Raw genomic sequence first — 13,172 nt, 5'->3', positions numbered from 1 at the left:
TGCAACAGGTGTTGCAACTCTTGTTGTGCAGGATTATTATGCAAATAAATGCATTTTCATCTTTAATGCCTTTACTTGCTAGCCACGCAGAGGAGTACTCGGAGTCGTGTGACGGAACATTGCCCTGCGTAAAAATCGTTGCGGGTGAACAAAAAGAATATGATAGTCATAGTCCACGTTCTGAAGCTCTGACTGTAGCCCAGAACTGGTGAATCTCCTCAGACTCTTCAGTGGGTTTTGTTTCACAATCTTTTCAAATTTGTAGTTGCCCTTGGTACTTGTGCACCTTTTTCTACCCTACTTCTTCCTTCCACCCAACTTTTCATGGATATATTTGGATGCAGCCCTCTGTGAACTGTCAGCTGCTTCTGCGACTTATCCTCCTATGGAGAGAGTCACTGACTGAGGATCAACTGTGAAATCAGCAACCCTCCTGATGATTGTGTTGGCATTAATATGGCCACAATGTTAGATTTACAAAAACGTTTTACTGGTCTTGTGTAATGCAAAACAAATTCCTCATATTGCTTTATGCTATATGAAACATGTAGATGTCTCTCAGTTCCACCGCTTGAACATGGCTTCTAAAAACTGGCAGTAGGTTTGGGAGTTGTTTTTTAGCACATCTTTAGTCCACACATGTCCTTAATAATACCAGCCCATACCAGAACCCCACCTCCACCTTGCTGCCATCTGACTGGAAGTGGACATCCATCTGGTCCGTAAAGAGTCGATCATTTTATAAATCTGTGCAACCTTTGAGAAATCCGACTTCAGATATTTCTTGGCCCGGTCTAGATGCTTGTCTTGTGTAGTGCCGGTCAGGTTTCCGCTTTCCTTACCTCGCCCATGTCTCTGAGCACTGAACATCTTGTAGATACTCCAGGTGGGTTGCAGTTATGGAATATAACAGAACTGGAAGATTACGGGTTCCTGGTAGCGTAATACTGGATTCTTCTCTAATATTTGGCTGGTAATTTGCTTCTTTTATTCTCAACACGTTTCTTTTGACCCTGTTGACTATTTGCAAAGGTTTAATGGTTCTGTGATCTCAGCCCAACATCTTAGCAATTTCAACAGTGCAACTTCATAGAGACTTGCTAATTTTTGACTTTTTAAAGTTAAATCACTTTTTTAGCCAATTTTCCCTTCAAAAAAAGAAGCTGCCTAATAATTATGCAGACCTTAATTTAAAGTTTTGGCCTCCATGGGCCACACCTTCCCTTATTACACAGATACACATCCACTGTTATGATTAAATCAATTAAGCATTCAAGATTATCCATCTTGGAATTAGATAATATACCTAAAGATTATGATATGGTCAAAAGTAGGGATGAACAATATATCGACAATACCTAGGTATCGGCCGATGTTGCTTAATTTTTAACATATCGCTATCTCTCCGATAAGTAAAACTGGGCTGATATAATAACCAACATTTATTTCCATTTATTTTTTTGCATGTGTTATAATTAGGGGGAGGGGGCAGGGTTCTCGCTAGCACATTTCAGCATAATGGACCGTTATGCTGAAAGTTGGCCAGGTTTAGCTGAAATTAGGCCGCTGCGCTCATTAAAAATTAGCATATTGTTCAACACAACACGGAACTGTACGACACGTATGTTTGAGAGCAACATAAAAAAAAGGTCAATAAAGCTCTTGAACGTGCATCAGCGCAGCTAGAAACCTCCTGGAGAACATTAAAGCTAGCATTAGGTGTTATCGCTCTGACTTACAGCCCCCTTCGAGCTGCACTACGCAACCCTCCGCTGTGGGAATGCACCCGGAGAAGCAGTGAAATGACACACCGTCACCACCATTTTTGTACTTTTGGCTTTTGGGTTAAAAATAAAAAACCCAACTTTTGAATAATTTCCTGTGACTCCTCATGCATTTTTACCTCGGTCCATCACAGGCCCTAATTTTCATATCGGTGCTTCCCTAGTGAAAATACTGACTTTACTAATAGTGTTGCACACAGTGTAGACATAATTAAAAAGCTTGGTTAAGTTATAGGGAGAAGTCATGATAAAATCATGCTATTTACACCAATAAGAAGTCTCTGCACAGCGCCCTCCACATTTATTAGTAAACCTGGTGAAATATGTGGAAACGGCTTAAAATTCATTCATCGGCTATTGCAGTATACACTAATCTCCCATTAATGAAAAACAAAATCAAACCTTTAATGCAGGTTTATTCAATGGGTAACAAATTCACTGTTGTTTTAATTTTTACTTCACAACGTTGCAGTATACAGAGAGATGGATCTTTCAGTATTCCTCTTTGAACAATCCAGATCAGTTGATCTCAAACTTTTAAAAATACCACCTTAGTAAATACAAAGTTATCCAAAACCCACTTTAGTTACTGCCAGGTGGGAAAGTTTCTTCTCAACCTAAAATCAAAATACCCCCACCCCCCAAAACAACCTAAAAAGACAAGAGCTTTTGATAAAAAAATTTTTTTTTACAATACTATGTAATTTCCCTTCGTAAATATGTCGCTGCTCGAAAGTACAAAATGTGAAGAATTATTATTAGCTCTGATTGTTAATAGTAGTCGGTCCGTTCACAGATATCAATTAGCAAATCCCACTGGTTTTCTAGCTTGAAACTGAAACATTTTTACATTCTCTTTCATGTCATTCTCAGAACCAAAATCTGAGTATCCACAAGTGCGTATTTACTTGTTTACTGATATCCTGCAAGACAGTTGTGTGTATTTGTCTTTCAGAATATCATTACCAACATTTATTCTACTATCACTACAAGCAGCCCAGTCCTCGCCCGCCCAGACTATAAATGCACTTAAATCAAGAGTTAGATTTTGTAACAGTTTTTATACAGTAATATCTTAGTTTACATAGATGGATGCATGGAGGCTTCTACAACATGAGATGAATTTACTTTGACATTTTTTTTGCACGTGTAAAACTGTTGCCACTAATTGCGGAGGGTGCTGTATGTTACATTTTGGTGCTTTCTTCTCATTAGGAAATCTCTTCTTGTTGAGTTTCCCTCTAGTGCAGGGCCTTTTCAGCCTGTGACCGACAAAATTACAATGCCAGGACAGGTGACAACCTTTGGCGACTGGGATTTTTTTATTCATTGTTGTTGGGTGGGGAGGGTGGGGGTTATGAGAATAAGACTATAAAATTATGAGAAAAAAAGTAGTGTTGTTATAACAACTCTTACAAAATTGCAGCCTTCCCCCTGTGTTAAAATGAGGGATGTTGGGCATCTTGTAAAGTTATACTTTGGCATCAGTTTCACAAATAAGGAAATACAAAATCTTTTTAGCACATCAGCAACAAATCCTCCCGGGACCCCCAAGAGGTGTCGGTCCCCACTTTGGCTCTAGTGGACAAGAAACAAGGGCTTTCCCCTGATCTAATTATAAACAAAAATGCATTAAAGCAGGAAAGAGATGAATAAAATAGAACAGAAGGACACATGGTGAGGTCCATATAGCCCAAAGCAATCCTCCAAAGAGCGGTGCATGTAATTATATATTCATTTAACATGTAATTGATTCAAACTTCAATAAAAGACAAACCACAATTTAGCCATTAATTTCATATATTAATGCACTAATTTGCTTCTTATTCATCAAATTCAGAAGTCTTTACTTAATTACTGATTTATTGAATTTTGGTGTCCTATGGGCCACACGGCACTCTAGAACTGTAACTTGTAATTCCATCATTTCACCACTAGATGTCACTACCTGATCATCAAATAGAACCAAAGGTCACGTTTTTAAATGACATTTCCCTTGAAAACGGCGATTTTAAAAAGTCGCAAATTAACATTTTTTAAACTTGTATGTATTAAAGGGCACGATCTGACGTTTCTTACCTTTCCCGTTTAGAATTACATTTAAGAAATAAACTGCCCCTACGACCACATGGTGCTAAAAATATTTTGTTTTACTGGACATTTCTTTAGATGTATATAGTAGCTTTAGGTTTAAGAATAAATTTCATTCCAAAAGATTGTTTGACCCAATCACCGACAAAAGAAAGACGGGCCTTTCAAAACACGACAGGCAGGTTTCGACGCCTAATTCGGCGAAATAAAGTTGAATGAACGGAGGAAAGGGAGGAAATGTAGGTGGTTAGAAAGTGATGCAAGGAAGGATGGATGGAGGGAGCCAGGATATGGCATGTGTGCATGACGTCGTTTCTCCATGTACCGTGCGCCATTTTGGAAGCAAAAAAAAAAAAAAAAAAAAAAAAAAAAATCACGGATAATTTCCGTGGTCTTGACAGATCTGGAGCCGAGGCGTTCTCACTGATTGTGGATGCTATCCGTCTCCCCCGAGCGAGCGAGCCGCGTTTGGGTTGATCGGGTGTCGGAAGCTGCGCGCGACAAAAGCTGCTAAATGAAGCAATGGCGGGTAAGCTACTTTTGAAGGGAGGAAAAAAAAGGGATCCACCTCTCTCTCGCTCTCTTTCTCGGTGTGGCCTGAATCTAAACCAACGTTAGCTCTCTGGCTAAGTTGTCAAACTGTGTCCCTGTCAGGTCATCTCACCACCAGTTGGGGTGGGAAATGGAATAAAATAAAAACTAAAAAAAAGAAGAAATAAAGGGGGGCAGTGAAAACCCAAACTAACGCTGTCATTCTCTTCCCCAGGAGTTGCAGGAGGAAATGATTTCCAGTGGTGTTTCTCCCAAGTGAAAGGAGCGATAGATGAAGATGTTGCGGAAGGTATGTAGCTAGCGCTAGCTCGGTTGCTAAGCTAAAGTTGCTACTCGGGATGCCGTGGGGCTGGCGCTCCGTGGGGGCTTTTTCACGGGACGTTCTCGACGCTTTAACCTCGGACGCGGCTCCCCCCCTCTCGGCTCGTGACGGAGGACCACGCTCCTGCCCGGCGCGAGGGCTAGTTGCGGGAACGCCCTTCTAAAACCCCTGGACATTTGTGTTTTTGGCTAACTAGCCGCAAGCTAGGCGGCGGCTAAAATGTCAGTGTGCTCGCTGGCGTGACATCATGGCTTGTTTTCATTCATACACGAAGAGCGGCGGTGCGGACGGAGCTGTCAGAGTCCACCGAGCTGTGGCCTGCTCTTCCTGTTCTCGGTAAAGGCAGCACGAGCCGGAGCCGCGCGTGCCTGAAATGCACTTCCTCCCTTCTCGGCTTAATATGCCAGGTATTCACCAGCAGCGACACTTCGTTTTTTTCCCCCCCCCCCCCCACAAATCACCTCTGTATGCATTTTTTTTAAATCTTTCGTGGAGGTGAGATCCTATGAGCCTTAAACAAGCTGCAAATCGTCCAGTTTTGCTTCTGATTTCTGTTTTCCTCAATGATGCTGAAGTTGGCCTTGGATCCAGCTGCAGGGTTTACGGGCTGTGTGCATCTGGGATGAGCTGTGGTTGGAAAAACTGCAACCAGGTACGTTGGCCATGACACCTGGATGTTAGAGCAAAGCGTTTCATCTGGAAGGGTGATAACTAACGGCGCCCTCAGAGGATGCCGGGATCAGAACCGGTGATGTGTGTTGCTTCGCTCATACTGAATCTTGTAAAAGGCCGTGACCCAAAGTCCAAGGACTATTAACTTGTCGCTGTAGATGTTGCTTGATTGGCTTTGTTGCGCCGCAGCGATCCAGCCCAGAGGTCGCATCTGTTGCCGTGGAGGAGCATCTTTTCACCATCCAAAGGCAGCCAGCCGCAGCAGAGAACTAAAACCAAAAGGGGGTGCATTGCTTTTCAGACCAAACGGTACTGCAGTATCCTAAAATAAAGAGACTACTTCCAGGTTTGGTCGACAGCCGGACCGCTGTGAGGGACAGACTTGCATGCGCTGACGTATCGAACTGGTTTTTGTTTTCCTTTGGTTTGGATTAACGATCAGACTCATTTGGTTGATTTATAAGCTTCGTATGCTTATCTTGAGCTGAATTATCGTTGGACCAAACCTTCCCAAACGAGCCCAGTGCCATGCTTGAACGCGATTTTCTGTACGTTAACGTGTCGCCTGTGTAAAATCTAAACCTGCGACGGCGGATAAGGGGCACTCTTGTATGGAGCAGTGCAGCATTTTCCCCTGTTGGAATCACCCCAGACACCAACATCATCCTCAGACCTGCAGGTTGTAATAAACCTGTTGTAACTATTTAAGATTAAACTAAGATATTTGACAAAAGCCAAAAAGATAACTTTTTCTTTCTTATTTATAAGCATTTTTTTTTTCTTTTTTATAAGTGTCATGTCTCTAATCTTTAATCTGGGGGTGTTTTATGAAGGGAACTGTGTGAAAAAGCCATCGTATTTACACGTCTCTATATTTAGACACTGGGAAGTTTCCCAGAGCGCGAGCCGCGTGTCGAAGAATCTATCTTTGGCTGGAGATGAAGCAGTCCATATTGAAAAGGGTTCATGTCTACAGGTGCTGAGGTGGAAGTGGTCTAGGGGTAAAAAAAAGGCGGTCACTGACCCACCCGACGCTAACGAAGGTGCCGTGGATTCTCATCGGATGTTCTAGATCTGCAACTCACCCAAAACTCCTCCCTGACGCGCTCTTACAGCCTCCATTCAACGCAGAACCTCGTTCTTTTCAGAAGTCTGAAACTAAGAACTTTGTTCTCTGAGCTCTGACCTGCCAGTTTAAATCGTTTTCCCCCTTTTAAAGATCACAACGCTTTAAAAGTAATTTTATTTGAATGTGTTGCTTTGATAGCGGTTCTGAAATCTAACAAAACAAATGAAGGAATTACATGATTATCCCACATAGCTACAGCAGAGCAAATGTTCCTTAGTGTTGTCATTTAAAACAAAAAAGTGCTGTTTTTAGGCTGAGACTATTTTACCACTTAAGTTTTGGTGTGTTTAATAGAAAGGTTCAGCCGATTAAGGGAGCATCGGCTGATTCCCACATCTGGCCAGCTGATTGGTCAGTGACGGTGCTCCAGTAATGTTATAGACATCTTTAGCGTAAATGGTCAGGAGGTCCAGATGCGTTGAATAAAGCCATCGTCCACTTAGTTTGATGATTCTGCAAAGATGTTGTAGCGTAAACCTATCGTCGGCTCAACGCTCGCGGCCCTCAGGAAATCTGGAAGTCGGTTCCTGCGTTCTCGTCGGTACCGTCCTTCCTCCCCGGGAGGATGTAGCTCAGATGCTCTGCGCAGGGCTGGCAGCCAACCGCAGAGCGCTGCCCTACCTCCTGATGGCTTTTCAACTGACAGCACTGGGACGAGTTTTAAGTGAATAACAGATTTTATAGCTGTGTAAAAAAAATAAAAAAATAATAATAATTAAGATGTGCCAGAGTAACGCTGCTGATCGCTGCAGCCTGAGTGGAAGCATGACGTGTTTTTTTGTGTTTGTCTCTGTGTCGTCTTCCCCAGCTGACATAATCTCAACCGTTGAGTTCAACTATTCTGGAGATTTACTTGCAACCGGAGACAAAGGAGGGCGAGTAGTGATATTTCAACATGAACAAGAGGTAAGATCCACGCGGCGTAGTGAGAGCGGCAAGGAAGGACTCGCTTCCCTCGCCCTCTGGTGCGTGGAAATGATCTAAACCCGGTGACTCACGGTTCTCGTCGTCTTATTTATTTTCTCTCCTCAGTCTAAGAATCGACCGCACCTGCGTGGGGAATACAACGTCTATAGCACTTTTCAGAGTCACGAGCCAGAATTTGACTATTTGAAAAGTTTAGAAATTGAGGAAAAAATTAATAAAATAAGATGGCTACCCCAACAAAATGCTGCTCACTTTCTACTTTCAACAAACGGTGAGAGTGTTTTTCTTGTCCCTTTAAAAACCTGTTCTTGCCGTCTTTTTCGCTCACATGTGACTTTAAAACTGACGCCGTCTTTTAATCCCTCCCGGCAGATAAAACTATCAAATTGTGGAAAATAAGCGAAAGAGATAAACGGGCGGAGGGTTACAACCTAAAAGATGAAGATGGGCGAATCAGAGATCCATATAGAATCACCTCTTTACGGGTACGTGCAGCCACGGCTCAACCCGGCCTCATTTTTTATTCATTTATTTATTTATCTTTTTGCCTGTGATGAGTTCTGAAATTAAAAAAAAAAAAAATGTATTATTCAAATGGATAACAAGGACTTGTTCTGTGCTTCTTTTCATCTTCAGGTACCAGTTCTGATGCCAATGGATCTCATGGTAGAAGCAAGCCCACGGAGGATCTTTGCAAATGCGCACACCTATCACATTAATTCCATTTCTGTAAATAGTGACCATGAAACTTACCTCTCTGCAGATGACCTAAGAATAAATCTATGGCACCTGGAAATCACAGACAGAAGTTTTAGTATCCTTTTCTTTGAGCCGAAAGCAGACGTGGAGCCCGCGTCTCGTACTGTGGAGGGGGGGGGGAGATGGCGGCCTGTATCCTACTTAAACGAAAAGCAGCCACTTCCTTTAACCGCGTCCTCCCAGATATTGTAGACATCAAGCCCGCCAACATGGAGGAACTGACGGAAGTAATCACAGCTGCTGAGTGCCATCCACACCAATGCAACGTATTCGTGTACAGCAGTAGCAAAGGCACCATCCGCTTGTGTGACATGCGAGCGGCGGCGCTCTGCGATAGGCACTCGAAGTGTACGTTTCCCCAAGGCTGTTCTTAATGGTTCAATAATGGCTTTATTTCTAAAGGTTTTATTACATTGGAGAAATTTTGATTAACTTTAATGTGTGTGTGTGTGTTTGGCCGTATGTTTAGTCTTCGAGGAACCCGAGGATCCAAGCAGCCGATCCTTTTTCTCAGAGATCATCTCCTCCATCTCCGACGTGAAGTTCAGTCACAGCGGACGCTACATGATGACGCGTGACTACCTCTCCGTCAAGGTTTGGGATCTCAACATGGAGAACAGACCAGTGGAGACGTATCAGGTGCTTAGATCTACTTCTCTGGGGGTTACAGCTCTCTGATGGCGATGAGGTCTTTCAGAACAGGTGTTCCCAAACGTTTCAGCCTGCGACCCCCCCAGAATAACAGGGCCACACACTGGGGACCCCCCTTTGTGATGGGTGGGATGTTTTTGTTCCTTTTGCTGGGGGAAATTATAAGAATAAAGTGATTTTATTTTGAAAATACACTTGTATAATTAGGAATAAAGCAGTATCTTTTATAAGAACTCATACAAAAAGGTGCAGCTTTCCTACTGTGTTAAAATCAGAACGTTCAGCATCTTGTAAAGTTATGCTTTGGTGCCAGTTTCATAAATAAACACAAAATCTTTTTAACACATCAACATCAAATCATATCGCAACCTCTACCAGGAGGTGTCTGAGAACCCCCCCGGGGGTCCCGACCCCCACTTTGGGAACCCCTGTTTTAGAAAACATGTTTTAATATAAATCCACCAAGACTATTACTATCATTTCTGCAAAACTGAGTAGGAGTAAGTGACTGCAGTGAAACAGTAATTTTCTGTTATGTCTTTGTGTTGGGCTCATTGGAGGAAGCGTTATTTTAAAGCAGTCTTAAACATATTGGACGCATGCTCCGTACGACACTCAGTGATTTCAAAATGGTAACGGTAAACTTATAAACACCTGAAGATGTTTTGACGGTGCCTGCTAGATGGAGTATATGGGAAGGCATCATGATTTTGTTAGCTTTGGTTCTTAAAGCCTGCTGGGAATCTGGAATAATTGTAATAATTTGAAAATCATAAATTCCTCAAACATTCTTGCATTAGTGTGCAGCTATCGATTACAAACATCTATTTCACATACAGTGGCTAATATCCTAGTATAAACTAAGTATGGAAGCTCACTATGCTAAAGCACTTAATGCTGTCATTAGCTAACATGCTAATGCTAACACTGGCATCTTAGCTTACACACCTCGCCTGTAATAGCAGTATCTCATAACACTGAGTACACCCCTCACATTTTTTGTAATCCTTTTTCTGGCATCCTTTCATAGCACCACACTGAAGATGGGACACTGTGACAGAATGTACTGTAGTCCGTGTACGGCTAGTAGAACCGTGTGAGTTTTGCTGCTCGGGCAATATAACTCCATACACGCAGCCATTGGTGTCTAAAGGCTGCTTTATGCTTGACGCACGTTTGCTCCGTGCAGAAATGAGACGTGCAGGCACCATGTCTGTAGCGTTTATCCTCCATGTGGCTTTTCCTCCAAAGTAGCACTATTCTCCTAGACTCTAGAGGGCAGCGCTGTGCTCTTACGGCACGCGTACTACAACCCACTGCACGTAAAAGTAGAAAAGTTTCTCGTTAGTGTTACAAGAGCTCAGGTGTGTAAAGCTTGATGCTATTGCTCACACTCTGTTGAACTTCCAGTGACCAGGTTGCCAAAGAGGAGTTGCTCTGCATAAAGCTGGCCTAGGGTTATTTCTAGATTGCCAACAGCCTGAAACTGAGCTGCAGCACGGTGGCCGAGGCCATACAGTAGGGATGCACAATTAATCACTGTTGCTATATAATGGGAATTTTAAAATGCCCAATTTCCAAATCGCAGAGGTCTGCGGTATTTGGCTATGTAACAATAAATGGATAAGACACGTCCTTTAGGTGTCGGTAATGTGTTTAAAGTCCACAGGGAAGGGAAGAAAGTTGCAGCGGTGAGATATCATTGTCTCACTTGTTTCAGAGTTTATATAATCATACTTTTTTTCACCAGAAACGTTCAGGAATCTCACCGTAGCATTAAGTACCGGTCAAACTGTTTAATGCATAGACTCGTTTGTTGGTTCCACCCTGTACTTTATGTGCAACAAGCTATAATACTGTTCTGATTAATACAAACAGTTACATTTCTAGTCCTTTACAAACATCTTCATCTACAGGCCTTTTTTTTTTTTTGTTGGTTGCGGTTCATGCAGAGAAAAGTCCAAATTAAATCGCAGTTATGGTTGAAATACATCGCAGTTTTGTTTTTTGGCAAACTCGTACAGCCCTGCCATATAGAGGTTTAACGGGGCAGGTTCCACTTAGCTCCGGCCTCGCCGTGGTCACCGCCATAGCCAGAGCTTGTCTTTTGAGAACAGAAGCATGAGCTGCAGACGTTGAAGGGGGGGGGGGGGGGGGGGGGGGGGGCTGAGACCAAATTCCTATCGCGCGTCTGTGGAGCATCCTCAGATGGAAGGTGGAGGAGCGTCAGTTCTGCGTCACGTCTCCATGGAGGACTCCAGCGGCATCCGGTGAGGCTTTGGTAAACGTTATGCCCACAAAGGGCTAAGGCAGTGCTGGAAAACAACACCGGCCATCGACCACACAACATATTGACAGTTTGACCAATTCTGGCACTTTCACTAAGGGGTTGCCCACGGTTTGGACACTAATGGCTGCGTGTTGAGTTACTCTGAGGGGAGAGCAGGTTTACACTGTTCTACAAGCTGTGCACTGAATACTATACATTTTATCAAGTGTCTTATCTTCAGCGTCCCATTAAAAGATATTATCAATATGTGAGGGGTCTACTGACTTTGTTGAGATGTTTTATATGCAGTCTTGAGCTGAATCGCATGTAGTTGTTAGCTAACACTAGCAATTCTATCTATGCAAATGGTGCGTGTATACTATAATTCGCTAAGATGCTAATGTTAGCTAACATGCAAACAACGTCATGTTGGCTAATCTACGCCAGAGGTGGCCAGCTCCAGTCCTGGAGAGCTGCCGTCCTGCATGCATCCCCGCTCCAACACACCTGAGTTAAAAGGTTTAATTCCCTCATCAGCTGCGGCTCAAAACGACGAGCCGTTCGTTTTGAGTCAAAACAGCGTGTTCATGTGCATCGAACTGTGTTGTTTCAGGTCCACGAATACCTTCGCAGTAAACTCTGCTCCTTGTATGAAAACGACTGCATCTTTGACAAGTTTGAGTGCTGCTGGAATGGCAGTGACAGGTAAAGGTCCTCCCTGCCACTGCTTTTACACCACCCACATTTCACGGCGAGATGATGATAATAACTTTAGTCGTTTTTGTTTTTTTTTTCCTTTCTCCATCAGTGCCATCATGACCGGTTCCTACAACAACTTCTTCCGAATGTTCGACCGCAACACCAGGCGGGACATCACACTGGAGGCGTCCCGGGAGAGCAGCAAACCGCGGGCCACGCTCAAACCGCGTAAAGTGTCCACCGGCGGGAAGAGGAAGAAGGACGAGATCAGCGTGGACAGCCTGGACTTCAACAAGAAGATCCTCCACACTGCCTGGCACCCCAAAGATAACGTGATAGCCGTGGCAGCCACCAACAACTTGTACATTTTCCAGGACAAAATCAACTAAAAACAAATAAATAAATAAAATAAAATAAAAAAAATATTTGGGGCTCCAGAGGATAGGGCTTTTACCATACCTGTGTAGTTAAGCCTACTACTTGTCTATCTGTATAAGAAGAAACAGCCTTGTTGTCCTCCTGGTGAAGAAATTGAAAGCACGTGTCTCCTATTTTTTTTTTTTTTCTTTAGGTTTTTTTTTTGCCACAGGAGGTTGATCCATAGGCTTGTTTTATTTTTTTTGAGTCTGAGCTTAGGTTGTTTTTTGCCTTTGGCACCAGGGCAATCAGCACGCCCCCCCCACTACCCCCCCCCCTCCTCTTCCCACCCCTCAACCCCCTTCCCCTGACCCAGAAAGCCCAATCTGGGTCTAATTGATGGAACGGCACTCCCCAGAGTTCAAACTCTCGAACGTTGCTATTTGTGTTGACATTTTTAAAGCCTTCATTTCACGGTTTAACGACAGAACTCTCGGAAGTCCTCAAAAGTGACGTCTTGTCAAGGTGGTGGTCATCGTTCAGAGATTTTGGGGAGAAGGGGGGCCCCCCCCACCCCCCCGTGAAGCGCGGGTGATTGGCCAGACATTCCCCCGCCTGGTCTCGTATTCAGGCCGAATCACTGCTGGAAAAGGCCTGTGAATTTGGAAAGTGGACCTGTCTCATTTCCTGCCCCCCCCCCCTTCCACCCCACGCCCCCGCACCCCTTTTCTCTTCTTTCACCCCAGTCAATACAGCAACATAAGTTCACTGACTGTATCTACTCGAGTACACCTTGTCATCGACATAATAAAAGAAACTAAAACTACGGATGTGTTTTTAAATTTAGAAGTAAGGTATTAAAACATGTTTATTGCTTTGCATGTTTTGTTTTTTTTTTATGTCGTAGCGAGGCGGAGAAATGTCCAGTCACACCACTGTCTTTTTGTTTTTTTGTTTGTT

At 43.4% G+C, this 13,172-nt stretch overlaps 2 protein-coding genes across 2 annotated transcripts in view; both read left to right on the top strand.

The window, feature by feature from the left end:
• Positions 1-13,172, top strand: part of mgmt (O-6-methylguanine-DNA methyltransferase) — a 303,909-nt gene that overhangs the window by 165,647 nt on the left and 125,090 nt on the right. The window lies entirely within an intron of this gene.
• Positions 4,227-12,461, top strand: LOC105927331 (protein phosphatase 2, regulatory subunit B, delta). Its single transcript, XM_012864033.3, has 10 exons — positions 4,227-4,404; positions 4,642-4,716; positions 7,359-7,456; positions 7,583-7,748; positions 7,850-7,962; positions 8,114-8,291; positions 8,420-8,584; positions 8,706-8,875; positions 11,770-11,861; positions 11,965-12,461. The coding sequence occupies exons 1-10, from the start codon at positions 4,398-4,400 to the stop codon at positions 12,242-12,244; spliced, it is 1,344 nt and encodes a 447-aa protein (XP_012719487.1). The 5' UTR covers positions 4,227-4,397; the 3' UTR covers positions 12,245-12,461.

The sequence above is a fragment of the Fundulus heteroclitus genome, chromosome 22 (assembly GCF_011125445.2).
Source record: "Fundulus heteroclitus isolate FHET01 chromosome 22, MU-UCD_Fhet_4.1, whole genome shotgun sequence".
Taxonomy (NCBI): domain Eukaryota; kingdom Metazoa; phylum Chordata; class Actinopteri; order Cyprinodontiformes; family Fundulidae; genus Fundulus; species Fundulus heteroclitus.
Note: the sequence above shows the minus strand (reverse complement) of the source record. Positions and strands in the feature narration are given on the sequence as shown.

Coding starts and splice junctions, on each gene's coding strand:
- LOC105927331 (XM_012864033.3), top strand. Junction 7,457..7,582: donor TATTTCAACATGAACAAGAG/GTAAGATCCACG, acceptor TTCTCTCCTCAG/TCTAAGAATCGACCGCACCT. Junction 8,292..8,419: donor AATCACAGACAGAAGTTTTA/GTATCCTTTTCT, acceptor GCGTCCTCCCAG/ATATTGTAGACATCAAGCCC.